Here is a 25,070-nt window from a genome sequence, read left to right as displayed (position 1 = left end):
CCCATAGATGGAGCCTTCCAGGAGGGCGGTGCCAGCTGCAGAGTCAGAGGCATGAGTGTTTCACTGCGAGGGCCTGGGCAGGCCTCCCTTTGGCCAGTGGCAACCGGGGTGAGTGCACGCGTGCAGGTGGCCCTGCTGTTCATCTAAGTGATGCCGCTAGGCTCAGCAGTGCGACTGACTGTGGGTCTAGTGGGCTGGCCCCACAGAGCTCCTCAAGGTCCCCTTCAGCCCCCTCTCTGAATGGACTTCTTTGAGGCCAAGACAAAGACTTCACTCACTAACCTCCAGCCAAGGTAGGAGGCATCAGGATTACAGATACCTAATGAGGGACTAAGTAACTGGGACTGAGGCTGGCAGGTCAGGAGCTTTTCCTGTTGGGGCAGGGATGGGGGATGCTCCTCCTATGGCTCCACTTTCTTCCCACCTATTCCCAGTGCCTGATCCTGACCCCAGGGGTTCATTGGAGGGACATGCACAGCAAGTAGTGTCTGCATGCAGATGTGCAGTAAAATGCATGCTTGCTTCCAACCACTGTCTGCTCTCCTCCGGCCCACCCTTGCCTTCCTGGTGGGGTTCCTGAGACAACCCCACATGCAAACCATGGCTGTGGCATGAGCAAGGTGGGAGGCAGACACTGTGGAGAGAGACCATGTGTCATGGGCAGCCTGCCATTCACAGCTGCATCTTATTCTGTGGGGCAAGTGTGGGCAAGTGTGTAGATTTCGTCTTGAGCCATCCTGAGTTTCCTGTAGGTGTCAGACTGTTTGCTGGACACACTGGGGTATCGAGCCAAATAAGACCTGTCTGGGCCCTTGGCAATTTTATCGTCCCCTAAAAGTAATAAGGCAGCATTGCAAATAGTTATCATTTCTGCCAGAGTGTGGTCACAGCCTGGTAAGAAGAACAGAGCAGCAGGAGAAGGAAAAGCCAGCTTTTCTTGCTCTGAGCCTGTCTCCGGCCTCACTCCAGGGGCGTGGCCTCTCTAAAAGCATCCTCCAGCTCTCACCTGGGGCTTCTCCTCCAGGTATCTAACCAACCCAGTATTGTTTGGCAGCCACAGAAGCCCTCAGGGATGTAGCAGAAGCTCCAGGGCTCCTGCAAGGGGCTGAGCTGGGTCTTGAGGGAAATAAAAGGTCAGGGAGGCAGGTGGGCAAGGGAGGGAGTGGGGGGCCCTCGAGTGCCCAGCCTGGCCAGAGTGTCCATTGAGCAATGGCTCTGAGGCTGTGAGGTGCTGCTTCCACCTGGAAAAACTGGCCCTGAGGGCTCGGAGCCAGCCTCTGTCCCCCAGGACAGCTGCCCCAGGGAAGTGTCGAGCATCAGTGAGGACCTGTACTGGGTTCCCAGTGGCTGCCTTGACACTGCTGCTGCCTGGGGATGGGAGCACATTGCTGGACCTCGACAGCGCCACTTGGTGGGCTCAGTGGGCACTGGGGGGAAGAAGAGGTCTAGATTTGTGGGGTTTGGGAGCAGCTCCTCCGCAACACTGTTGAGCCTTGACATTGAGTGTGGTGTGTGGACCAGTAGCATCAGCTTCACCAGGATGTTATAGGAGTGGCCAAATCTGGAGCCTCACCCCAGAACCTGTGTTTTAGCAAGGTCCCATGTGCATGCCACCCTAGGGCAGTTGCTTCCAAATGCCAGTCTGAGGGCCACCTCAGTCTCACCTGGGAAGTTTGTAAAAATGCAAATTTTTAGCTCTGGAAAGACCAGAATTACCAGTGTGAGGCCTAGAAATCTATAAGCACTCCATGAAGTTTTTTAAAATTTGAGGTATACTACTTCATATACCATAAAATTTATCTTTTTTTTCTTTTTTTGGGAGGGGGGTACGGAGTCTCACTCTGCCACCCAGGCTGGAGTGCAGTGGTGCAATCTCGGCTCACTGCAACCTCTGCCTCCCAGATTCAAGCGATTCCCTGCTTCAGCCTCCCGAGTAGCTGGCATTACAGGCACTCGCCACCACACCCAGCTGATTTTTGTATTTTTAGTGAAGATGGGGTTTCACCATCTTGGCTAGGCTGGTCTTGAACTCCTGTCCTCGTGATCCATCCGCCTCGGCCTCCCAAAGTGCTGGGATTACAGCCGTGAGCCACCGCACCCAGCCAAAATTTACCATTTTTAAGTGCACAGTTCAGTGGTTTTTAGTATATTCATAAGGTTGTGCAACCATCACCACTATCTACTTCCAGAACATTTGCATCACCCCAAAAGAAATTCCATGCCCCTTATCAGTCACTATGCAGTTCTAAAGAACATCAGATCTCATGTTTTGAATGGTGAACTTTTGCTCTGCTTAAATTTGTATACTCATTCAAACATCTACTAAGTTCTATATGTGCAAAGTTCTGTGCTACGCCCTTTGGGAAGGGTAAGTGGGGCGAAGACAAACTTAAAAGTGGACAGGAATGCAGCCTGGTGAGAAAACCTGCTCACTCATGACGATCCAGGAGCTCACAGACTACAGCAAGTGTGCGGTGATTCCACTTGGCTTTGTTCTTGGCTCCATGCTTGCAGTGTGTCTCTGGGAAGTTACCAAAAAGTAAATATGGGCATGTGGAATGATTTTTTGTATGTATTTTTGTTATAATCCTGCAGAATGTGTTCCTGCTGGGGTTAAATAAAAGAAACCAACTGAACTCCATATCCTACCGCAGTCACATTCAGAGAGGCCTCACACACACACCAAGAAGCATTTTGCCTTCCTGGTTGTACAGGATCTGTGCACAAAATCCTCCCACGTTCCTCTACCGGATTCAAATGGGCAATCAAACCACATGTCCGTGTGTGTATGTGTGTGCGCATGTTGATTTAATAGCACAAATACATGAAAACACCCCTCCACAGTTAATTACCTTTTCTTTGGGAGTTTTTTGTTGTTGTTGTTGTTGTTGTTGTTTTAACTCCCTGGGATCTGAAGACTTAGGCAGCCCAAGTGTCAGGCATTCCCTACAACTCAGGCAGTCCTTGCTGGCATTTTAATCACGAGCCTCGGAGTGGGTGTTTGGGGACAATGACATGACAAGATTGAAGATGTTCAGCTGAGCATAGACCTGGAGAGCTGGCGTTTGCCTCAGCCCACACAAGGGACCAGCTCAATCATCAGCCTGAAATTACGAGGCAGTGCAAACAGGTGTGCCCCGGCCAGGAGTTCAGTTGATTCATCTCTCTGGTGTTGGCTACATGCTGGGCGCCATGGGGGACCTGGGTATGCTTTAGGCAGAGTCATATAGACCAGGGGCTCAGTCTAGGAAGGAAGAGATCTCATACATGCAGAAGAAGGACTGACAATTGTGCAAGTGCTGTCCTCAAGGCCATGGGAACCAGGCAAGGATTTTGAGCAGTGAAGTGGCAGAGAGACAAGAGCTTGCTACACGTCACCCTAAGCCATTGCTGTGTCTGGAAAAGATAAAACCCAGGTAGATAGCTCCTGTCCTTGCCCACCATGGGACCCAGGTCCTGACTGGTGGGATGCAGAGGGCTGTGTACCCTGGCTCTTCCCTGAGTCTGGGTGTTCAAGTTCTCACTCACCTCTGTCTGGGTCCAGCCAAGTCCTGTAGTACAAGGCAGCCTGTTCACACCACTGCTCCCTGCAGTGGGGCCTGTTCCCCACTCTAAGGAGAGCTGTGAGTGGTTCCCCTAGAGGGACTTGGCTCTATCGAGAGGAGTCCACCACCCAGCCTTCAGCCCACGCTGCTTCACCATGACCAACTGGGCTGACTGGTTGCCGGAGCAACCCTGGCCAGCCTTGGTGCTTATCTAAACGCCTCCTCCAGGAAGCCTTCCTGCCCAGCCCAGCCAGAGGCCTGTCTGGTTTTTTCATAACATCCCATGTCAGAGCGTTTTGGGGACATGGCTCCATTGCCCCCCTGGCTCCCACTCAGAGCCAGATACACATGCTCAGGTGGGATTTCCTCTTACAAATAACAAATAATTTCCTCCTTCCTGTACGGTAGTCTCCCCACATTCGACAGTGCTCTTTACCTCGTTTGGTTTTCATACCGCCCCATGGGTGGCAGAGGCCAGGTGTGGAATAGCTTACCTGCTTGGCACGTGAGAGCCAGAAGCAGCATGACTCATGCAGGCCCTCCAGTCCGGAGGCAGGAGAGTGGACCAGGTGGCCTTGAATGTCATCTTGCAGAGGTGGTGCAGCATGGGGCCTCAGAGTGGGGCCCGGATCAGGAGAGCCAGGGTGCGGGCTGGCTCAGCCATTGATCAGCTTGGTACCGGGAGTACTTTCCCAGGACTGCTGTAACAAATTACCACCAACACAGTGGCTTAAAGCAACGCAAATTTATCATCTTACAACTTTGGAAGTCAGAGGTCCAAAATGGTTCTTGCTGGACTAAACTCAAGGTGTTGGCAGGGCTGCACTCCTTTTGGAGGCTCTAGGGGAGAATGTGTTTCTGAGGCTTTTCCAGCCTCTGGAGGCTGCACCGGATTCTTGGTCTGTGGTCTCCTTTCATCATCAAGCCAGGAATGGCCGGTTGAGTTTCATGTCACAAAGCTCTGCCTCTCCCTCTTCCGCTTAAAAGGACCCCTGTGATTACACTGAGTCTACCTGGATAAGCCAGAATGATCTCCCCACCTCAGGATCCTTAATTTAGGGCCAGGAACAGTGGCTGATACTTGTAATCTCAGCACTTTGGGTGGCTGAGGTGGGAGGATTGCTTGAGCCCAGGAGTTCAAGACCAGCGTAAGCAATGTGGTAAGACGTTGTGTCTACAAAAAAAAAAAATTAAAAATTAAAAATTAGCTGGCTATGGTAGTGCGCATCTGTAGTCCTAGCTACTCAGGAGGCTGAGGCGGGAGGATCTCTTGAGCCTAAGAGTTCAAGGCTGTGGTAAGCTATGATAATACCATTGCACTCCAGCCCCAGTGACAGAGCTAGACCCTGTCTCGTGGAGGCCACGGGAGATCCTTAATTTAATGACGTCTGCACAGTCTCATTTTGTCCTACAAATTAGCATATTCACAGTTTCCGGGGATTCATCCGTGGCTACCTTGGGGATGGTAGGGGCGTTATTCTGCCTACCACAGTGACCTTCAATTTAACCTCTTTGTGCCTCAGTCTTCTCATCACCTAAAACGGAAACAAAGTCTGCACCACATATTGTTGTTGGGAAAATTGAATTAGCTGATGGACACGGAGAGCAAATTCTGGTACCTAGGAAGGGCTCAATAAATATTCACTCTTGGTATCATTGCTTGCATATTTTAGGAGTCACCTGGACTCCTCAGTAGACGCTTAGCAGTAGATCCGTGGGGATGAACAAAGGCTGGTTGGGGGGCTTGTTAACCATCTGCCCAGTGAGGAAAGCCTTGGCACATAGCCCGCGTGTGGGCAGTATGTGTTTGTGTGTGTGTGTGTGTGTGTGTGTGTGTGTGTGTAAGGGAGAAAGCGCACTGATACTGAGATGATTATCTGATCCTACCTTGAAAGCTGGAGAGGGACATAAGCCTGGCCCTGGAGACCCTCACACAGACAGAGGACTGGGCAGATACCAAACTGATGGAGAGACCCCAGGGCCTGAAGTGATGCCTTCTGGTCAGGGAGAAACCAAGTGTTCCTGGAACCATGGCATTGGAGCCCAGCAGTCCTGTTGGCTCAGTCCTCGTTTGACTAAGGGAGATTCCCAAAGCCTAATTCCCTCTCGTCCCAGATGAGAAATTAGATAATTATAAACTGGAGGCTGGTTTGAGATGCTGATTTCCTGATTGCCTGACTCCCTAGAAGAGGACTGGCAGCACGGAGGGCATCTACCTGGTTAGATTCCTGAGAGGCCTTCCCACTGTCCCCAGCTGGGGCAGTCGGCACCGCAGCCTGGCCTGGTCTGTGGTCTGACTGCACCGGCCTCCCCGTCGGGTGAGGTGGAGCTATGCTAGGGAGGAAAGAGGCAGTCCCTGGAGCTCAATTACTGCAGCTCCTGGGCGGCCTGAGGGAATCACCAGTTTGGCAGCTGTGCACACGGGGCTGAGGCCAGGCGTGGTGTTGAGTGCTTGGGGGCTGGGGAGGGATTTGTGAGAGAAGTACAGTGTCCCTGCTCTAGGCCAGGCCCCAAGGGGTGGTGAAGCCCACAGGAGGCCCAGAGTCTGCCCCTTTGTTCCTCTGCAGGCCTTGCAGAAGTGAGGCAGAGGTGGAGGAGGGTGGTCAGAGCTTTGTCTAGCCTGAAGCAGCAGCTAGGAATTGTAGCCAGAGTCAGGGTCAGAGAAGGCCTGGGCAGTTCAGTTCAAGGCCAAGAGCCCACAAGTCGACCTGAAGCACAGCTCTGGCATTGGAAGCACTCCCTTGTGATGGGAGACAGACGGACATTGCCGTTCAGTGAGCCACCATGGCTAAAAGAGGGGTGCCCGAAGCCCGCAGGGCACAGAGGTAGCACTGTGTTACCAGAAAGGCAGGACAGGCTGCTGGGGAGTTGGGTGGGGTCCTGCTGAGGGGCTCCTGCAGGGTGAGAAGGAGATTCCCAGGTGGAGCAGAGGGCTAGCTTGAAGAGTAGGTACACAGGCAGGAAGCAGCCAGAGGAACGGTCCCCTGCCTCCCCAGGGGTAGCAGGCCCTGGCCAGGTGTGCAGTTGGTTGGCAGCAGAGCATTCTGAGAGAACTTCTAGAGAAAGCCTGGCCTGGGCTGCTCCCCTAGAAGTCGGGGAGGGAACTCAGAGCCCTGCCACTCTGGCCTTGCCCTCCCCTGAGGAGCAATTTATAAATGCCCATTTCTCTCCTATGTGACTGAGGACAGGGCCCCTCGCCTGACTGCGGTTAAAAGCCTTTGAGGTCTAGGGCCCACCTTTCCTGCCTTCCCTCCACACAAGACCCTACCAGCAGTGTGGTTTCAGGTCTCTGGTGCCTATTAGGTGTCATGGAGCAGGCCGGGGGCCAGCTGTCAGTGCCGGGGAAGGGACAGAGACCAGCCTGGGTGGAGGGGGGTTGGCATGGACTGGTCACAGCCCCAATGTGTCTCCTTGGAGACCCTGTTTATTGCTGTGGTAGCACTGTCCTGGCAGTGATGACTCCCAGGGGCAGGACCCCCCAGCGGTGGTGGCGTGGCTGGCCTGCACTGCTCGCTTTCCTTGACCCCACACACGCTCTTCAGCATGCTCATCATGTGCACCATCCTCACCAACTGCGTGTTCATGGCCCAGCACGACCCTCCACCCTGGACCAAGTATGTCGAGTAAGTAAATCTTCAGGGCCTCTTCTCCATGTGGCCCTCTCTCTTCCTTTCCATTCCATGCCATGGCTCCTGAAGCTGCCCCGGAAGGGGGCTGTGTCCAGGCCCAGGAACTTACCCGCGGTGGTGGGGCAGCCCTTGGCTCAGCTTCTACCCTCTTTTGCCTTTCCCAGTCCTGCCAACTTCTGGCATTCATTTGAGTCATGCCTTCTAGGGAGGAAGCTCTCCAGATTGGCAAAGCAGGGAGTTTCTCCCTGTTCTGCCTAAAGAGGAATGATGACATTGGAGAAGGCTCTGAAATAGTAATAATTTATTGAGCATTTTGTACACGCCAGGCACTGTCATAAGAACAATAAGCATCATCTCCTTTAACCCTGATGGCCACCCAGTAGGGTGGGGGCAGCCACCTTCCCCATTCCACAGATAAGACTAAGAATTAGAGAAATAGCTGGCCTGATGTCATGCAGCTAGGAAGTGGACAGCTAGGAGGTGCCCCAGGGCTATCCCCACTTCAGTAACACAGTCCGCTGCCTTTTTTCCCAAGTCCTGCCTCCTATAACCATTTGCACAGTTCCAGAAACTGCTTCTGGTCTTTTCTTCCCAAACAAAAGTACCTTGCCTGGAGGTTCTAAGCAGATTTGATAGGCGCTTACTGCATTTGCCTGCAGTTTTCAGGAGACCAGCAGAATGTTGGGGCAGCCTCTCTTCCCAAAGCAGCCTGCCTGGTTGTTCTCCACGTTCACATAGATCCTAGCAGTGCTCTCAGCTGGTACGTGCAGCTGCTCTGAATCCTGGGATGCAGTCCTATCCCGCTTCAGCCCTGGGGGCCCCAGTCCTAGCATCCAGGCATTTTGGATTCTTCAGGCTGCCCTAGGCAGAGAGAACAGCACCCCAACTCCCACCAGCCCCATGCATTATAACATCACCCTTCAAGCCCAAGGTGGACAGCTGGACCCACCTACCCTGTAAGCAGTTGAGGATTGACTGGGCCCATTGCTAGCTGCTGAGGACCCACAAACAGAGGTGAGGGTCCATGTATATGTCCTATAGCACAGACCCTGTGGCCACTGTATGCCTGTTAGATGCACAGCCCCCCAGGGCTAGGGTAAGGAGATTGGGAGGAGGTCTTCTTCCACTAAGACAACTGAGAGAGAACACAGAGAGTTCAGATGGACACATGGCAGTTACACGATAATATGGAATAAATAAATTGGACGATGGATTCGTTAGCCAGATGTTTAGAGCAAAGCTCCATCCCCAACTCCAGCTCTACCATGGGGGCATTGCAGAGAGCCCCGTTTGATGGCCCCTGTTGAAGGGAGCTGTGTGGGCTCGCACTATGTAGGGAACCTGGAGAACCTGGCCTGCTCAGGCCTCCCTGAGAAACCCCATCGGCCTCTCCTGCCCAGGTACACCTTCACCGCCATTTACACCTTTGAGTCTCTGGTCAAGATTCTGGCTCGAGGCTTCTGCCTGCATGCGTTCACCTTCCTTCGGGACCCATGGAACTGGCTGGACTTCAGTGTGATTGTCATGGCGTAAGTATCTCGTTTGCCATGCTGTGCTATGCCATGCAGGCCACACTAGGGTGGAGTGTGCACACCCCAGGTCCCGGACCACCCCTCTCTTTCTGGCTTCCTCCCTGCAGTCCACATGCAGCTCTGTACACAGGCTGGAGGAAGGTAGGGTGGAGGCCCTCAGCTCATCCTGGTGGGGAGAGATGGCTCAGGCAGGCCTTGGTGGTCAGGCCTACTGGCTCACCTGGGGCTCCACAGCAGCTCTGGGCTCCAGGGACACCATTAAGATTCTGGTTTTGCATCCTCTGCCCTTTCCACCAAGAGAAAACAATATTTCAATCCCTGGCCCACTGCAAATGGTGACCTGGATTTCAAGATGATTAAGAATGAAATTGCAGTCAAGAGAAGGAGCCTGGAGAAGTGACTAAGCATCCCCAGGAACTCGCACCAGGCACACCAGCACATCAGCTTGCTCCATCCAGAGACTCAATGCTTGGCACATTTTAAAGCACCCGGCCACTGACACAATACAGTGGATCCTCACACCAGCCAGAGAAGTAGGGTACATGGGGATGGCTTAGCCCATTTTATGGGTGAGAAAACTGATGCCAAGAACACAGGGAGCCTGCCAGAAAGTAAATGTGACCCCAGGCCTGCTGCAGCCCAGGCCGAGGCCCCGCCTCTTTGCCTAGGAGAAACTCTTGCTGAGGGGTCAGTGTTGAGGCTGCACTCCACCATGGAAGTGTCAGGGAACAGATGCTGGGTTCTGATGGGACATCTGCAGAAGTCGTGATCAGAGGCTCAGCCACCAAAGCCTTTTTGAAGGCTGAGTGCAGTGGCACATGCCTGTAATTCCAGCACTTTGGGAGGCCGAGGTGAGCAGATTACTTGAGCTCAATACTAGCCTGGGCAACATAGCAAGACCCCATGTCTATGAAAAACACAAGAATTAGCAGGGCATTGTGGCGCACACCTGCAGTCTCAGCTACTCGGAAGGCTGAAGCAAGAGAGGATCACTTGAGCCTGTGAAGTCAAGGATGCAGTGAGCTGTGATCACATCACTGCACTCCAGCCTGGGCAACAGAGCAAGACTGTCTCAAGAAAAGAGAAAAAAGAAAAAAGCCTTTCTGAAGCAGAGGACCTAGTGTGTGCAGGGTTGAGCACTGCACCTCAGCAAGGAGCAGAGCTGGTGAGTCTCATACCCCCTGCCCTTGCAAACCTTCAGTTTCCCAACATGTGAAAGGATAGTGTTGGGTGCTGTGGTATCAGAAGCTCAGTTCAGCTCTCACTTTCTAGGATGCTTGGAATGCCTGAATCTACCTGTTGAAGACAGCCTTTAACCCCAGGCATAAACAGCCCTGAGCTCAGCCATGCTGTCGGGGAGAGAGGACAAAGAGGGAAGCTATACCCTGGTGAATGGGGCACTTTCAAACTAGATGGAGAACCTGGTAGTGGGAAAATGCATCAGAATCTCTGTTTCTAGGTATACTATTTGTGAGCCAACTCTAGCCCTCCATTTTACAAGTGGGAAAACTGACTCTGAGAGACAACATCACTTGCCCCAAACCCAGTATGGATTTAGGCCTGGGTGGAGTTGAGCGAGCAAGGAAAGAGTGACGGGAGATGAAGTTGCAGAGTAGTGGGATGGAGGACAGATTGTGGTAAAAGCCAGGTGTGATGGGAGTCACTGGGGTGTAAGGACAGGCAGAGCTGTGACCTGCTTTACATTCTGTAGAGACTTCCCCAGCTATGGTGTGGACCACAGACTGGAGAAGGTAGAGAAAGACGGAGTAGTTAGGAGGCTATATCTTGGTAGCCAGGAGAGAGAAGATAGTGACTGGAACCAAGGACCAAGTGGAGAAGGGGAGCACCTGGCCAGATTCTGGACATATTTTGCAGGTAGGGCTGACGGGAGGCCCCCAAGGTGGTTTTTGGTTTGAGCAGCTGCTGGGTGGACGGTGTTCCCATTGGTTGAAATGGAAAATTGGAGAGAGCGGCACTAGCTGAAGTAGGAAGAGAATCAAAAATCCAGTTAGGGATGTATGACATTTGAAGGCACCCAGGGTGAGATATTGAGTAGGCAACTGGATACTCCAGTATAGGGTTCAAGAAAGAGGTCTAAGGTGGAGGTATAAATTTAGAAACCGTGGGGATACAGATGGTGTTTAAAGCCAGGAGACCAGATGAGATCACCTAGGCATGAGTGTAACCTGTAGCCTGAATGTACTGTGGGACGCTTCAACATCTGGAGGCCAAGAGAGAAGACTGGAGGGCAGAGGCAAATCAGAAGAGGGTAATGTCTAGGAAGGAATGTGATTCCAATGGAAACCTGCCACCAGGAGGTTGGGGAAGGTGATGACTAAGAATGGACTATAGGATTTCACAGTGGGAAGGTCACTGGTGCCCTTGACAAGAGGGATTCCAGTGGAGAAAAAGGACATGCACCTGGTTAAGGAGGGTTCGAGAGAGAGTGGGAGGAGAGGAGGTGTGGCAAGTAGAGACATCTATTTTGTGGGGATTGCTATAACATGGGACCGAAAATGGTGTGGTGGTCCGTGCGGAATGTGGGTCAATCAAGGGAGGGCTTTTAAAGAAGGGGGGTATCTTTGCAGGCTGGTGAAAATGATCCAGTAGAAAGGGGATGCCAGATGATGTAGATGAGCAAGGGGATTGCAGGAGCAAAGCCCCTGAGCTGGCCCAAGAGGTTGGGAATCCAGTGCCAAGGGGGAGCGTCAACCTGAAGAGCGGGGAAGGCAGAATTTCAGGTGGAGATGGAGGTAGATTGATAGAGTTGATGATGAAAGAGAAAGGAATTTCTCTTCTGATTGCTTCTGTTTTCTCAGTGAAGTAAGAAGCTGGATCATCAGCTGAGAACAGAGTGGGGGGGCACATCTGAGGTCTCAGAGAGAGGGAGAACTTTTCATGTCAGAGCCGAGGAGGTTGCACTGACTTGGGAATGGAGTAAGATTGCCAGGCTGGGCCCTGGGGTGCCCTGTGGGTGGGAAGCAGTAATCCATGGGGTCCTGAGGCTGAGTGTCACAGGAAGGAAGGTGGCTTCGGGCAGGAGAGGATATAGCATCTGCCTGAGCCTTTCCTAGCTCCCCAACCTGGAGCCTGGGCAAGACAATGTCACCACAGAGGCAGCCCCAGATCCCAGGAAGTCGTTGCCCTGGCCCAAGCTTTGGCTCAAGCTGTGTCTCTGGGAGATGCCCTGAGTGACCTCAGGCCCTTAAGCAGTCTTCTGCCCTGTCTCCTGGGAGAATCCTGGTTTCATTCCCAAACCACTTCTTCCACTGGGAGTCACAAAGCAGGTGTGCCTTCCTCGCCAAAACCTGCTTGCCTTCGCTGTGTGCCAGGGCCAGGGCTGACAAGGCAGAACTCAGCCTCAGAAGCTCAGACACTCTCCATGTTTCCAAGCACCTCACAGAAATGGCACATCCACTTCCCAAAGGGCTGTGTGACCTATTGGCACATCAGCTGTTGGGCCCTTGGCTGGCCTGGCCTGGCAGCTTCGATTGATGGGGATTCTGGCTTGTGAAAACCAGTTAATTACTGCATTTGAAATGCATTCTCTTAGAGATGCAATGGTTCAGTAACAAGGGACTCCAGGATCATCAAAGGAGACTTGAGTGAAGGGAAACATTCCATTCAGTGAAATCCTCCATCTGACCTCCATTACACAGAGGGAGAAACTGAGGCTCAGAGAACCTCACACTTGTCCAAAGTTATAGACTGAATCAGAAGCAATGCTGAGACTAAAACCAAGTCTCTCAACTCCAAACCATGGGATGGATGGGAGAGGCATGCCGAGTCTGATGTTTCTGCTGGGGTGATCCTCCACCCCACTGATTTAGAGGCTGTGGGAGGGTCTGGGGCAGGGTGCTGGGAAGCCTGCCAGGCTCAGCTTGCAGCCCTCCAGCCAGAGCTCTTCCTGTGGCCCCACTCACAGAAGGGCATTACCTGCTAGTTAGCACAGCCTCCCACCTCCTGGGGTTGTTATGGAAACCAAACCTGGAGGGGAAGGGAGGAGGGCAGAGAGGAGGGTGGCAATTCCTGCAGTCACTAACGGCGTGGGCTTCACCATCTCAAGATAAGGGTGGGCAGGAAGAAGGCTTCCCTGCACTGGGGCTGGTGATGGGATAGGATTCTCACCCACCACCCTTTGCTCTTTCTGCCCCTGTCTGTTGTCCAGCGGTCTGCCCCTGGTCAGCAGCTTAGCCATCACTGAAGGAGCAGACTGGCTTGGAGGAGAGTTTTGCCAGCCTGAGAGGGGCAATGCTCTGTCTCCTCACGTGACCCCACACTTGCCACCTCTGCAACTGGCCCTGTGTCATACCAAGCATTCCTCCTGCCCTGCCACACTCAGAGGACCCAAAAGAGGCCTCGGTGGGGATCTGGGTGGAATAAGAGAGGCAACAGCCCACCATGTCACCAACATGGTCCCAGACATTCCACACCCTTACCCTGCAAGTCCTCTTTTAAGACTTCCTCTAACTCATGATTGCTCTCCCAGACAGACACACGGCCACCAGCTGCACTCCTATTTCCAGCCACTCAGCTGGCTTTGCAAGCCTGCCAGGAGCACAGATATGGTCCTCCCTTATTCTGTCACTAAGCTGTCCTTGTCACCTTGGGACACCAGCTGCCTAGAAGGCAGACAATGAATGGAGGCCAAGCACTGTCTGTGCTGGGGACACTGTGCTGGGGGCAGGTTCCACCCCAGGACAGGCAAAGATAGGCAGAATCTAAGCTAGAGATAGGCAGAGTTTTCAATGGAGACACCAGGGGACAGACTGGGTCTGTAAGGGACAGGAGGGAAGCAAGGACGGTTGGTTCCCTCTCTGACCTGCACAGTATTCCACTCACTCCCTGTAATTAGAAGAGACAGCCTTGAAACCAGTATCCTGGGCAAGGGGAGCTGCTGTCCCCAGGCACAGTTGGTAGAACAGCAACCAAAAAAGGAGCCCAGAGCCTCCAGCAGGCCAGAGCCGTGGTTTCCATGGGATGGCAATGTCAGCAATATCCCAGGCTCAGCCAGAAAGTCCTGTGGCAGCACCATGTCTGGAGAGAGACCGAGAGAAGAATGTGGGACAGAGGCCTTAGGGTCTGAGCCATCATGGAGAATGGAATAGCTCTCAGAAGTTGAGAGGGACCTTGGATCAAATTAGCAGGTGTATGTGGACCAAAACAAGCACGGTGACTTCTGCTCCCCAGCAGACGATGGGACTGCATCTGACTGCCACACTGGAGAAAGATGTACATGCTGAAGTGAATACAGGAGATGGAATGGAAACCACACCACAGAAAGGGTCTGGTGTCGCCAGAGGAAAGCAAGCTTTGGCAATGTGTCTGCTGACATCATCTGTGTAGGGCTTTGTGAGTAAGGAAAGATCAGCGTGGTGCATAGGGCCATGTGAAGATGGAGGGGCTCCTCCAGTGGACGTAGAGAAATCTGCTGTCAACCCAGTGTCAGTTAGAGCTGGACCTATGGACCCCAGGGCATTAAGCCCCTTGACTCAGCTGGCCAAGTTCTTTCCTGTAGATATTCAAAGCCCGAAGGGGAATTGGGAAGCTGGGAGCAGACTGGAAGGGCCTGGAGGTCCAGACTGCCCAGCAGAGTGAGTCTGGCAACAGTGCCAGCCCACCCTTGCACTCACCCAGAGCCACAGGGCTGACGTCCTATGTCTGACATCACTCAGACACCTGCGTCAGACGCACTTGGTTAAACATCAGACATCCCGAGTCCAGTGTCCTTTGTTAAACACCAGACACCTTCGGTTAAATGTCACACACCCTGGATGCAAAGCCTTTGATTAAATGTCACAAGTCACTTGCCACTGTCCCGATGGCCTTGGTTACACACTGTCCATGGTCCTCGTGGTCATGTGGCCCATCTACTGCATGTTCTCATGCTCTGCTTGGGCAGGTCCCTGCCCGCCAGCAACCACCTTCTTTCTCCTGTCCCTGTGGAGGCCACGGATCAGCAACTGTCCAAGTTCCAGGAGGGGGCCCACAGCCGCTCACCCTGTTGAGCCTCGCTCGGACCCAAGTAGGACAGACCCCAGGAAGGGCATCTTGCCTCTGGAGGCCAGTCCTCCGGTGGAGATCCAGAGCCATCCCTGGAAGATACCAAGGGTCTGGGGGTGGGACCGGTAGACTTGTTGGGAAGGCACTCCACTGCCTTGGGGCCCCTCATCCTGCCCTTTTCTCTTCTTGGGTTGCTCCTTGCCTGTGAGTAGTTGAAGAACTCAGGCAACCTCTCTTCCCATCTTCCAGCGCCTCTGTCTTGGGAACTCTGTTTTTTCCAATGAGTATTCAGGCCACCTCCGCCTCGTGACTTCAAGGACTTCTGAGCCAGGCACAAGCTGATCAACAGATGGAGGTTCCACAGAAGATGTAGACCAAAACTAGGACCAGAAAAACACTTGCTTCCTGTATCACCTGAACTGAGCCTCTTGGAAAACAGGCTTCTCTCTTCACTCTGATGTGTCCCCAGCCCCAGACCCCACATGTGGCTTCATGTCATGGATCCCAGTGGTGTGGAGAGAGTGGCAAAGTGGTTGCCTCCTAGCACCAGTTATCCATGGCACCATCACCAAGAGAGTCGCCGGGAAGCTTGCCGTGTGGACATCCTTACGGCACTGAAGCTGAAGTCCTGTGTTAGGAGGGTTGAAATCCAGAAGAAAACCTGAGGGAGGTCCTGGGCTATCCACAGCACTGCCCCGCACCCCCATGGGAGGGGGCCAAGGGAGAGGGCTGGTCGGGGAGGGCAGGCGGAGGTTCTGCTTTGTAATTCCCAATAACTGTGGTTTGATTCTGCAGGTATGTATCAGAAAATATAAAACTAGGCAATTTGTCGGCTCTTCGAACTTTCAGAGTCCTGAGAGCTCTAAAAACTATTTCAGTTATCCCAGGTAAGATGCCCAGGTTTGCCTCTCAGATCTCAGCTACAAGTGACTCTCTCTCTGTCTTCCCCACCCCCTTTCCTCCTCTGACTGTGTGTCTCCTATTGGCGTGTTGTCATTGTCTCGTGTGTGAATTTCCCTTGTTACAGATACACAACTGAATTTGTGGACCTGGGCAATGTCTCAGCCTTACGCACCTTCCGAGTCCTCCGGGCCCTGAAAACTATATCAGTCATTTCAGGTGAAAATCAGGTTAAACGCCAAGGCTGGAGGGATACGCCTGGGCCTTTCCAGCCACCTGGGAGCCAAGGCAACCCTCCAGAAGGCCCTTCAAATGTGCCTGTCACCAGAATACCTTTCCTAGGGCTCAGGTGCCAGGGGCTAGTGGCAGTGGACATGCCTGTCCCCCTGGAGCCTCAGAATGGGCTTCAGGCTGCCCACCGCAGCAAAGCCCACTCTCACAGACACCAGGGGGCACAGAGCACCCCACGGTGGGGCCCACATTGAACCCAATTTTTTTCCAAGATAGTGGACTACTTTTCCAAACCACACTCAGCTATTTGAATAGCTAAAAGTTTTACATGAATTGCTTCAGCCTGAAATGTCAGCTTCTGATGAGGAAACCAAAAGAAATGCATTTGCGGGAACCCCCATACACACCTGGAATGAAAGAGGAAAACTCCAGCACGGTCTTTCATGACTGAGTGCCTCGGCCCGCCTTGTGCCCCATCTGGTGATATAAGTAGGGCCAGAGCCCCAGCCCCATTTTGCGAAACAAAGTGTAATCTGTGGACAGGCATCATCGGGCCTTGGTGTCTAACAGCCCTCGCTGCATGGTGCGGTAGAGGTTTAGCAAACCATGCATGGTAGCCTCAGGAAGAAATTCTCCTTGACAGATGTTGGCAATTGCATCTGGGAAATCTCCTAGGCCCAGATGACCTCTCTAGAAATCATTCCACCCGTCCATTCAGGAAAACTCTGAAAAGACTTGTGATTTCTGAGCCTGCTTGTGCGATGTGCCGGTGCTGAAGCTGAGTTCCACCCAGGAGACATTCTTGTCCTAAGTTTGTATTCCCTCTCCCCAGACTCAAAGCTCCTCCTGTTTGGAGGAATTTGCTCTGGAGGGGCAGTGCCCAGAGGTTCATTCCAGAAGTCTTTTCCAAAAGCAGCCACACTTAGAATTGGGGGAGGCACTTCTTTTCAAAACGCAGCTTGGCCGGGCGCGGTGGCTCACACCTGTAATCCCAGCACTTTGAGTGGCCGAGGCGGGTGGATCACTTGAGGTCAGGAGTTCAAGACCATCCTGGCCAACATGGTGAAACCCCGTCTCTACTAAAAATAGAAAAAGTAGTTGGGCATGGTAGCGCACTCATGTAATCCCAGCTACTCAGGAGGCTGAGGCAGGAGAATCGCTTCAGCCCAGAAGGTGGAGGTTGCAGTGAGCCGAGATCACACCACTGCACTCCAGCCTGGGCAACCTAGTGAGACTCTGTCTCAAAAAAAAAAAAAGAAGAAGAAGAAGGCGGCTGGAAATAGGTTGCATGCCATCATTCTGGGGAGGTGTGAGAGCTGACAGGAGGATCAGTTGAACCAGATGGCTACATCCACTCCTGATGTGGAACCTGGTGGCTCCCAGGCCTATTGCCTGCTTTGAGCTATGTTGCCCCCAAGGAGTCAGAAGCACTGCTCTAAGCTCCAGTAAGAAATCTGGACTCCCCGTGGTAGGGCTAGTTATCTTGCCAGAGGAGTCCCCAGTTATGCTATGTTCACACTGAGCTTTCTAACCTCTAAACCCACTGTTTGTAAGGGCCGCATCTCCCCCAGGGCTCCTACAAGTGGCCCAGACCCCTGCCAAGGGCCAGTAGCAAGGGGACAGTCTGCTCCCGCTCAGTCCCACGGAGCCACCTGCATTGAGACAGACATCATGGGCCTTGGCATGCATAGACTCAGAAACCACATGGTCTCTCCTCTAGGGCCAGGGGACAGCCTCACAAGCACACACCCCACCAAAGTAGACAAACACTGACCACAGGACTTAAGGCATATTCCTGGTGTGTTTTATAAGAAACATTTACAAAGGGAAATATTTCTCTGTCCTGGGGAAAAGGAGGAAGCCCACCAATCTCAGCCTAGCTCCATGGGACCTCTTCAAAGCTGCCAGCAACCTAGTGAGCCAGCAGGCTCTGAAAGTGGCCAATAGAAAAATGCTGTGGTTGGCATTATGGAAGGCTCTCGGGAGGAGGTGTCCTCTGATCTGAGTCTGAAATAGCCCTAGTCCTCTCTAGACTCAAGTCGCTTTTCCATAAAATGAGAGTGAAATCAGAATTGGTGGTTTCCAAGGGCTCTTCCACCCAGCCCGTTAATTCAGTGGCAGGAGGATTTCCCAGTTGATATACTGGGGCGCATCCCTTCCTGGGTCTTTTCAGAAAGAATCCTGCAATTCTGTTGCAACCATTCTTGCCAGAAGTGAAATCTATCATCAGTATGAGAAATGTTCAAAGGGGTGAGTTATCCTTGGCCACTATGTCCACAGACCAGGTCAGGGGGTACTTTGCTGGCCTTGAATGGGATACTTCAGGCCAAAGAGACTTTAGCCTAACAATTGAGGCAGAGACCAGTTTGGGTATTCGAGCTGCTGTCCATCAGTCTTCACTTCGTTCCCCTCGAGACATGCAGGTGCCCAGCCCAGTAAACCCACCAAAGGGTACAGGAAGCTCCGTTACAGATGAGGAGCACTGGACCATGAAGAGCTTGTGGATCCCACCACCACCACTACTCTGGGCCCAGACCTGCAAGGTCCACCCACTGCCCAGGCAGTTGCCAACATCTGCCAGGACGATTTCCACAAGGAAGGCTGAGTGCCTCTGAGCGCTGGGCAGGCAGCAGTGTCAGTGGCACCATGGGGAGGTCATCGTCTCCCCATCTTGTATTTGCCCACCATGGCCTCCTTGCCTGTGGGTCACAGGCCCAGCAGCAGCAGGCACAGAAGCCACAGATGCTCCTAACACATTAACCAGCGGGACAGTGGATGGATGGAGCTTAATCTGAGATCTGGCCGCTTGGGACAGGGGCATGAGGGGCAGGGCCCTGCTGCTGGCAGAGGATCCCCCTCATTCCCCATGCTCTGCTTGCACTTGTCTTACGACAGTCGCTAAGGGCCAGACTGGTGTCTACACATGCTTTTCTGTCATTCTGCTATGTGGTGCTGGCTTCTGCAGGGAAATAGGCTGTGCAACTAACAGATCACAGCCTCTCAGCTATGGAGAATGGGATGGATGGGGGCGTGGGGAGGTCCTAGAGGGACAGGGTAAGTGGGAAGATGCAATGCAGGTCAGCCCTGTTTCTGAACCTTCCCTAAAGGTGGGCCTGAGCCAGCGCAGGCCCCTTAGACATCACCTACCATGACCCCGCCAGACCCTCACCCAGAGCCTCCAGCACACACCCGACCACAGCCCCTAGCCCCTACCCGATGAGACCCTGGGCCCCTAGTTTCCTCCAAACAATCCACACTCCCTGTGCATCAAATAGAACCAATCCCAGCTGTGGGGCAGGGGGAACCCCAGCAGGAATGGCTCTATTTCTCCCCATCTCAGGATCAAGGCTGAGGCCCCTCCATTGCCTCCATCTCCTTTTCCATGGACTACATTAAAAGGGGTAGGTCTGGCACACCTTCAGATCAGCCAAAGGGGGTGATGCTCTGAGTATGTGTTTTCTCAAGAAAACAGCACTTTCCATGCCCATGCCATATATTTGGCTGGTGGGCAGCAAAGAGGAGCAGGTTCCCTCCGAAACTACAAAGCCAGCCTAGACTCCTGCCCAGGGAAATCAAGACAGAATCTCAGCTGCTGAGGAAAGTGGGGCTTGGGTCTCCAAGCCCAGGAGAAGCCGCCCTTATTCTGTCCCCACCTCTGGTTGCCTACACAGGTCCCAACCCAGCTCATCTCAGGCCCAGCCCCCCACCAGTGGAGCACAGAGCTCAGCGCCCCTGGGTGACCCCATGCTTGTTCTTGCCTTCCCTAGGGCTGAAGACCATCGTGGGGGCCCTGATTCAGTCTGTGAAGAAGCTGGCTGATGTGATGGTCCTCACGGTCTTCTGCCTCAGTGTCTTTGCCCTCATCGGCCTGCAGCTCTTCATGGGCAACCTAAGGCACAAGTGCGTGCGCAACTTCACAGCGCTCAACGGCACCAACGGCTCCGTGGAGGCCGATGGCTTGGTGTGGGAATCCCTGGACCTTTACCTCAGTGATCCAGGTGCGAACTCTCTCTGCAGCTGGGGAAGGCTTTGCGAGACCAGCAGGGCGGGGTCACCTCCCACACATGCGTCACCAGCGGGCAGGCCTCCAGGGTTGTTCGAGCCCTGTCTGATCCCCCAGAGACCCAGACAGAGGACAGATGGGGAGCAGACTTAGGGCCTGCCTTGTGACTTCCCAGGCTAGATGGGGAGGCGATGCTTGAGGAGTGGGAAGTACGGAGTTAGATGGAGGGCCAGCTGGGGGAAGAGCAGCTGCAGCATTTGGAGATGGGACTGACCCTAGAGTGTTGCAATGGCAAGGTGACCAGCCTGCCCACAGACTGTCAGCTTAGGAAAGGGCTGGACACGGAGCCGGAGTAGTTGATGAGGCTTCAGAGTGAAGCCCCACCTAGCTGGCATGGAGATCTCCCGGTTGACATCAGTGTTCCTTGCCAGGATGCTAATTCCATGTACGTGTACCCCAGGACCCTGCAAGGGAGTTGGAACAAGCCCAGTGATTGTGCCAAGTTGTGTGAGCCCCTCTGTTGTTTCACCGCCCTGTGGCTCACACTTCCATTCTCCAGGCTGAGGGCCAGCACCACTCTTGACGAGAGCCATTGGTCTGTTTCAGAGGTACATGCTGCTGCGAGGCCAGATTCCAGGCCACAGGACCCTGGGCCAGAATGACTCTGAGGGCCATTCTGAGGTTAGGGCCTCTTACATACACCAGCAGTCCACTTTGGAAAACGAAACATAGACACTCAGTGAGTAGTTCAGCAGTGGCCTCATAACAGTGGTTCTAAAACTTCCATGTGCACCCAAGTCACCTAGAAGGCTCTGGAAAACAGATTTCTGGGCCCCACCACCCCTAGAGTTTCTGAGTCAGTAGGTCTGGGTGGCAGTCAGGAAGTTGCATTTCTGAGCAGTTTCCAATTGACACTGATGATGATGGTTCGAGGACCACGCTTTGACAACTGTCGCCTAAGACAAAGCCAGGTAATGGTGAGTGTTGGGGACTGATGACTGCCACAGAGAGGAGAGGACAAGACAGGCAGTCCTGTTTGGTGCAGCTCCATCCAAACAGACCACAGCATTAGCATGGTGACTATGGCAGGCATCACTTCTACCATTTTATGTGATGGAAGTGAGTACAGAATTGGGCAGTAGCCGGCCAAGGCCCCATGGTGACTCGGCAGCCAAGCTGGAACTCTGCCCAGACCCTTGCCTCCTGACCTTGGTGGGCCCCCTGAGTGGTTTCGGGTGGGGTGCAGAAGCCTCCTGTGGGGACAGCTGAGGCCCTGCCTAAGGCTTCCCGTGTCTTCTGAGAGCATGGGGACACTGGCAGCAGGATGTCTGCAGAGGAGCAGGAGGAAGGCCAGAGGCACAGCCAGAGTTGCCTGAAGCCTGGCCAGGCAGAGGGTAGGGGCAGGGAAGGGGCAGAGAAGAATGAAGACCACTAGTGAGGTCTCCACCTCCCCAAAACCCTGGATGCAAGGGAGAAACTTTTGGGCCAGCGTGCCCCTCACCAGCATGATGTTTCTCTTACAGAAAATTACCTGCTCAAGAACGGCACCTCCGACGTGTTGCTGTGTGGGAACAGCTCTGACGCTGGGTATGTGGCACCCACCGCCCCGGGTCTCTTTGTCCTGACAGGGGAGTCTCCTGGTGTTTTCTCAACTGATTCTATTTTCTATTGATGCCCTGACCCCAGGGACAGTGAGGCCTTCTTTTGTCTCCCTTCCCTGCCAGGACCCTTCCCCAGCTTCCCACCTTGCCCCCAGCACAGAGGAGACAGCTGCTGGAGAAAGGTCAGGGACAGAGCTGCAGGGAGAGCTAAGGGAGCCCTGAAGGTGGGCTGGGACTGCGGGATAGCTCGGGATGCCTTCTACAGCCCCCCAGCCAGCCCACCCCCAACTCCATCCCTTCCAGAAGCTCCCCAGAACTGCTCCCTCCAGCTCCAGTCTTCCCTCCCTCGCTGCTGAGCTGTCCCTTGGAGTGAATGTGGTTTCCCCAGCAGCCTGGACTTTCCTTGAGATGCCCCAGTAGCCACGTGCAGCTTCCAGGGCCCTGTGCACACCAGGGTCTGGATCAGTGTGACAGTGCCATGGAGTGTTGGAGAAGGGGGTCACAGAGGGTCACCTCAAAGGAGAAGTACCAAGTTTGTTGCCTCCTTCCTGTCACCAAAGAGATTGTCTGAAAGGTCTTGGGACATTAACAAGACACAGAGGTCCCTTGGATGCATCCATCCACTTGCTAAGTCCGTGTGTGTGTGTATGTGTGTGTGTATCACACACACATACATGCACACATGACTCCAGACCAGCATTTCCTCTTTGGGAGAGAGGCTATCACCTCCAGCTCTGTGAACTGTGGATCTGCCTCACTGAACCAGTGACTGTGTGCACAGTTGTGCAAATGGGCTCCTGACATGGCCAAGCCCCAACCCATCCCCTCCAGAATCATTTCTCAACCCCATGGCCCTGCCTTTGCCCTGGGCTCATCCCGTTCAGCTCAGCCGAGGCTCACTGCTCTCCCCAACCCTGCTCTTCCCCATGCCCGTGCTGTACTCAACTCCTCATGGGGTAGACGGGCAGAGGAAGAGACATGAGCCAGGCTTGCATGCTTCCTCTCTATGAGGAGAGGCAACTTAATAGTAGCTGGGGATGGTGTGTCATATGGGCAGAAGGGAGCTTGATTTAGGCCTAGCAGAGTACAGATAGGTAAAGAGGAAGATAGTGTCCCAGTGGGAGGCACGCACGAACAAAGTCACGGAGGCAGGATCCAGCCATGTGGCACTAGGCTTGTGAAGCTCAGCTTCACAGAGCAGTGGGGCATACACTGGGTTGCCCAGGGCGAAAAGTCCAGCCCAGCAAGGGTCTCAAGGGCAGCAGACCCCTGACAGCATGGAACAAAGTCTCTGTGTGTGGCTGCAGGACATGTCCCGAGGGCTACCGATGCCTAAAGGCAGGCGAGAACCCTGACCACGGCTACACCAGCTTCGATTCCTTTGCCTGGGCCTTTCTTGCACTCTTCCGCCTGATGACGCAGGACTGCTGGGAGCGCCTCTATCAGCAGGTGTGTGTGCCCACAGAGGGACAGCAACTGTGGGCTCAGGGTCCAGGCTACACGAGTGACTAGCCAGAAGCGGCCCCAGCAGCCTCCCCACTGGTGAGAGCTTTGGAGGGGACAGGGGACAAGGACTTTTGCTTCTGAGGGAGAAGGGATCCGCAAGCAAAGGAACTTTGTTTTTGCTGGTGATGAAGCACCAGTCCCTTCATATAGGATGCTGTCTGCTCTGTGAGTGGGACACTCTTTCTCCCTGTAGGATGGAATATTCTCCCTCTGTGGGCACAGCATGCCCTGAGTTGGGTGAGACATTCTGCCTCCCTCCTTGGGTGGGACACAGCCCCACTGTGTGCAGGTCATTCTCTGCAGGTCAGTACATGTCCCTCTCTATAGGTGGGACATCTCTACCCTCCTCCCTAGGCTATGGCTATTTGAACGCCTGGTACAACTAGACCAGGTGACTTGGAAATGCCATAACCCAGTAGGGGCCCCAGTGAGGGTGACCTCTGCCCCCTTGCTCCCCCAGACCCTCAGGTCTGCAGGGAAGATCTACATGATCTTCTTCATGCTTGTCATCTTCCTGGGGTCCTTCTACCTGGTGAACCTGATCCTGGCCGTGGTCGCCATGGCCTATGAGGAGCAAAACCAAGCCACCATCGCTGAGACCGAGGAGAAGGAAAAGCGCTTCCAGGAGGCCATGGAAATGCTCAAGAAAGAACACGAGGTGGGTGAGCAGTGCCACCAAGGAGCCTCTAAGCCCTCACCTGACTGTGGGTGCTTATAGGTGGGGTATATGCTGGGTAAAGCTGGTGCCTGCAGGCATGGTGCAGTCCCTGCTGGGTAAAGGTATTTTCTGTGAATGTGGTATCTGCTGAGTAAAAATTTGGAACCTGCTGGGTTAAGACATGCCTGTTAGCGAGGAGCCTACCAGGTAAAAGTGACATCTGCTGGGTAAGGTGGGTCCTATGAGTGGGGCTTGTGCTGGGTAAACTTGTTCCTATGGTCATCCTGTCTTCCAGATGAAAGTGGCGCCAGCTGGGTAAAAATGGTGCCTGCTGGGTGGTAGCTCCTGGGTGAAGATGGTCTCGGTGAGCACAGTGCATGCTGGATAAGAGATCCGTGTGTCCATGCACATAATTTATTCCGGTCAAGGGATGCCTTCTGGTGGGGTAGTGAAGAAGGTCCAGTGTCAGAGAACAGAGCTGTCTCAGAAAATAAGCACTGACAATGCTGCCCTAGCCGTCCCCAGTCCCCCACATGGTGGAGCCTGGAGGCTGGCTATAGAGTGAGCTATTAGAAGCCAGGCTGTGGGCACCCACTTGTTCTTCTCACTGCCCCATGCCACATCTTCCAGTACACTTTTGGCCAGCTAAACCTTCTAGGAGAGCCTCTGCCCTCTGGTTCTGCCACTTCTCTGCTCATCCACACCCACCTCCCACCTGTTCCACACACTCCCCTCTTCCAAGACTGCCCACTTTAGCCACTCCTATTTTCCTTCCTGGATCTTGATCTTTCCCAGAATATTGTGGGGCTGTCTGAGTTTATCTCCATGATGTCCTCATTTTGGAGTAGGTGTGCAAGTCCACTTACTGATAGAGAAATCCAAGTCACTGAGAGTTGCCTGGCCTGCCTGAGCCTGAGGCTGCACAAAGTCTCAATGATGGAAACATCCCTTCCTCCACTCTTTTCCAGGCCCTCACCATCAGGGGTGTGGATACCGTGTCCCGTAGCTCCTTGGAGATGTCCCCTTTGGCCCCAGTAAACAGCCATGAGAGAAGAAGCAAGAGGAGAAAACGGATGTCTTCAGGAACTGAGGAGTGTGGGGAGGACAGGCTCCCCAAGTCTGACTCAGAAGATGGTCCCAGAGCAATGGTAATCCCAGCTGTGGTTCTAGCTTTTCCAGGGTGGGTCTGGCATGAAAAGCCCATCATGCTAGGCCCCTGTACAGTCACAGCCCCCGCGGTTGCTCCTCTCTGCCCTTCCTGTTTCCCATGGCCTTCCTTAGAGTAGGGGAGCTCTGGGCAGAGGGACAGGCTAGTTTTGGGTGTTGTGATATCCCCAACCTGAGGCCAGTATCCCAGCACTGGAGCTGGGGCCGGGGGATGAGGCCCCATGGTATGGGTTGGTAGGAGTTCAAGGACATGCCCATAAGAGTGAGGGGCCATTCCGAGTGCCCCAGGTCCTGC

At 53.7% G+C, this 25,070-nt stretch overlaps 1 protein-coding gene across 4 annotated transcripts in view; it reads left to right on the top strand.

Moving 5' to 3' along the window:
• SCN5A (sodium voltage-gated channel alpha subunit 5) overlaps positions 1-25,070 on the top strand; it is a 102,192-nt gene that overhangs the window by 20,140 nt on the left and 56,982 nt on the right. For all 4 annotated transcript variants that reach the window (XM_050778345.1, XM_050778344.1, XM_050778348.1 and 1 more), the window contains exons 4-11: positions 7,079-7,168; positions 8,575-8,703; positions 15,737-15,828; positions 19,608-19,838; positions 21,367-21,430; positions 22,752-22,893; positions 23,411-23,608; positions 24,577-24,756. In XM_050778345.1, coding sequence (XP_050634302.1) covers positions 7,079-7,168; positions 8,575-8,703; positions 15,737-15,828; positions 19,608-19,838; positions 21,367-21,430; positions 22,752-22,893; positions 23,411-23,608; positions 24,577-24,756 — 1,126 coding nt within the window. The remainder of the gene's footprint in view (positions 1-7,078; positions 7,169-8,574; positions 8,704-15,736; positions 15,829-19,607; positions 19,839-21,366; positions 21,431-22,751; positions 22,894-23,410; positions 23,609-24,576; positions 24,757-25,070) is intronic.

The sequence above is a fragment of the Macaca thibetana genome, chromosome 2 (assembly GCF_024542745.1).
Source record: "Macaca thibetana thibetana isolate TM-01 chromosome 2, ASM2454274v1, whole genome shotgun sequence".
Classification (NCBI taxonomy): domain Eukaryota; kingdom Metazoa; phylum Chordata; class Mammalia; order Primates; family Cercopithecidae; genus Macaca; species Macaca thibetana.
Note: the sequence above shows the minus strand (reverse complement) of the source record. Positions and strands in the feature narration are given on the sequence as shown.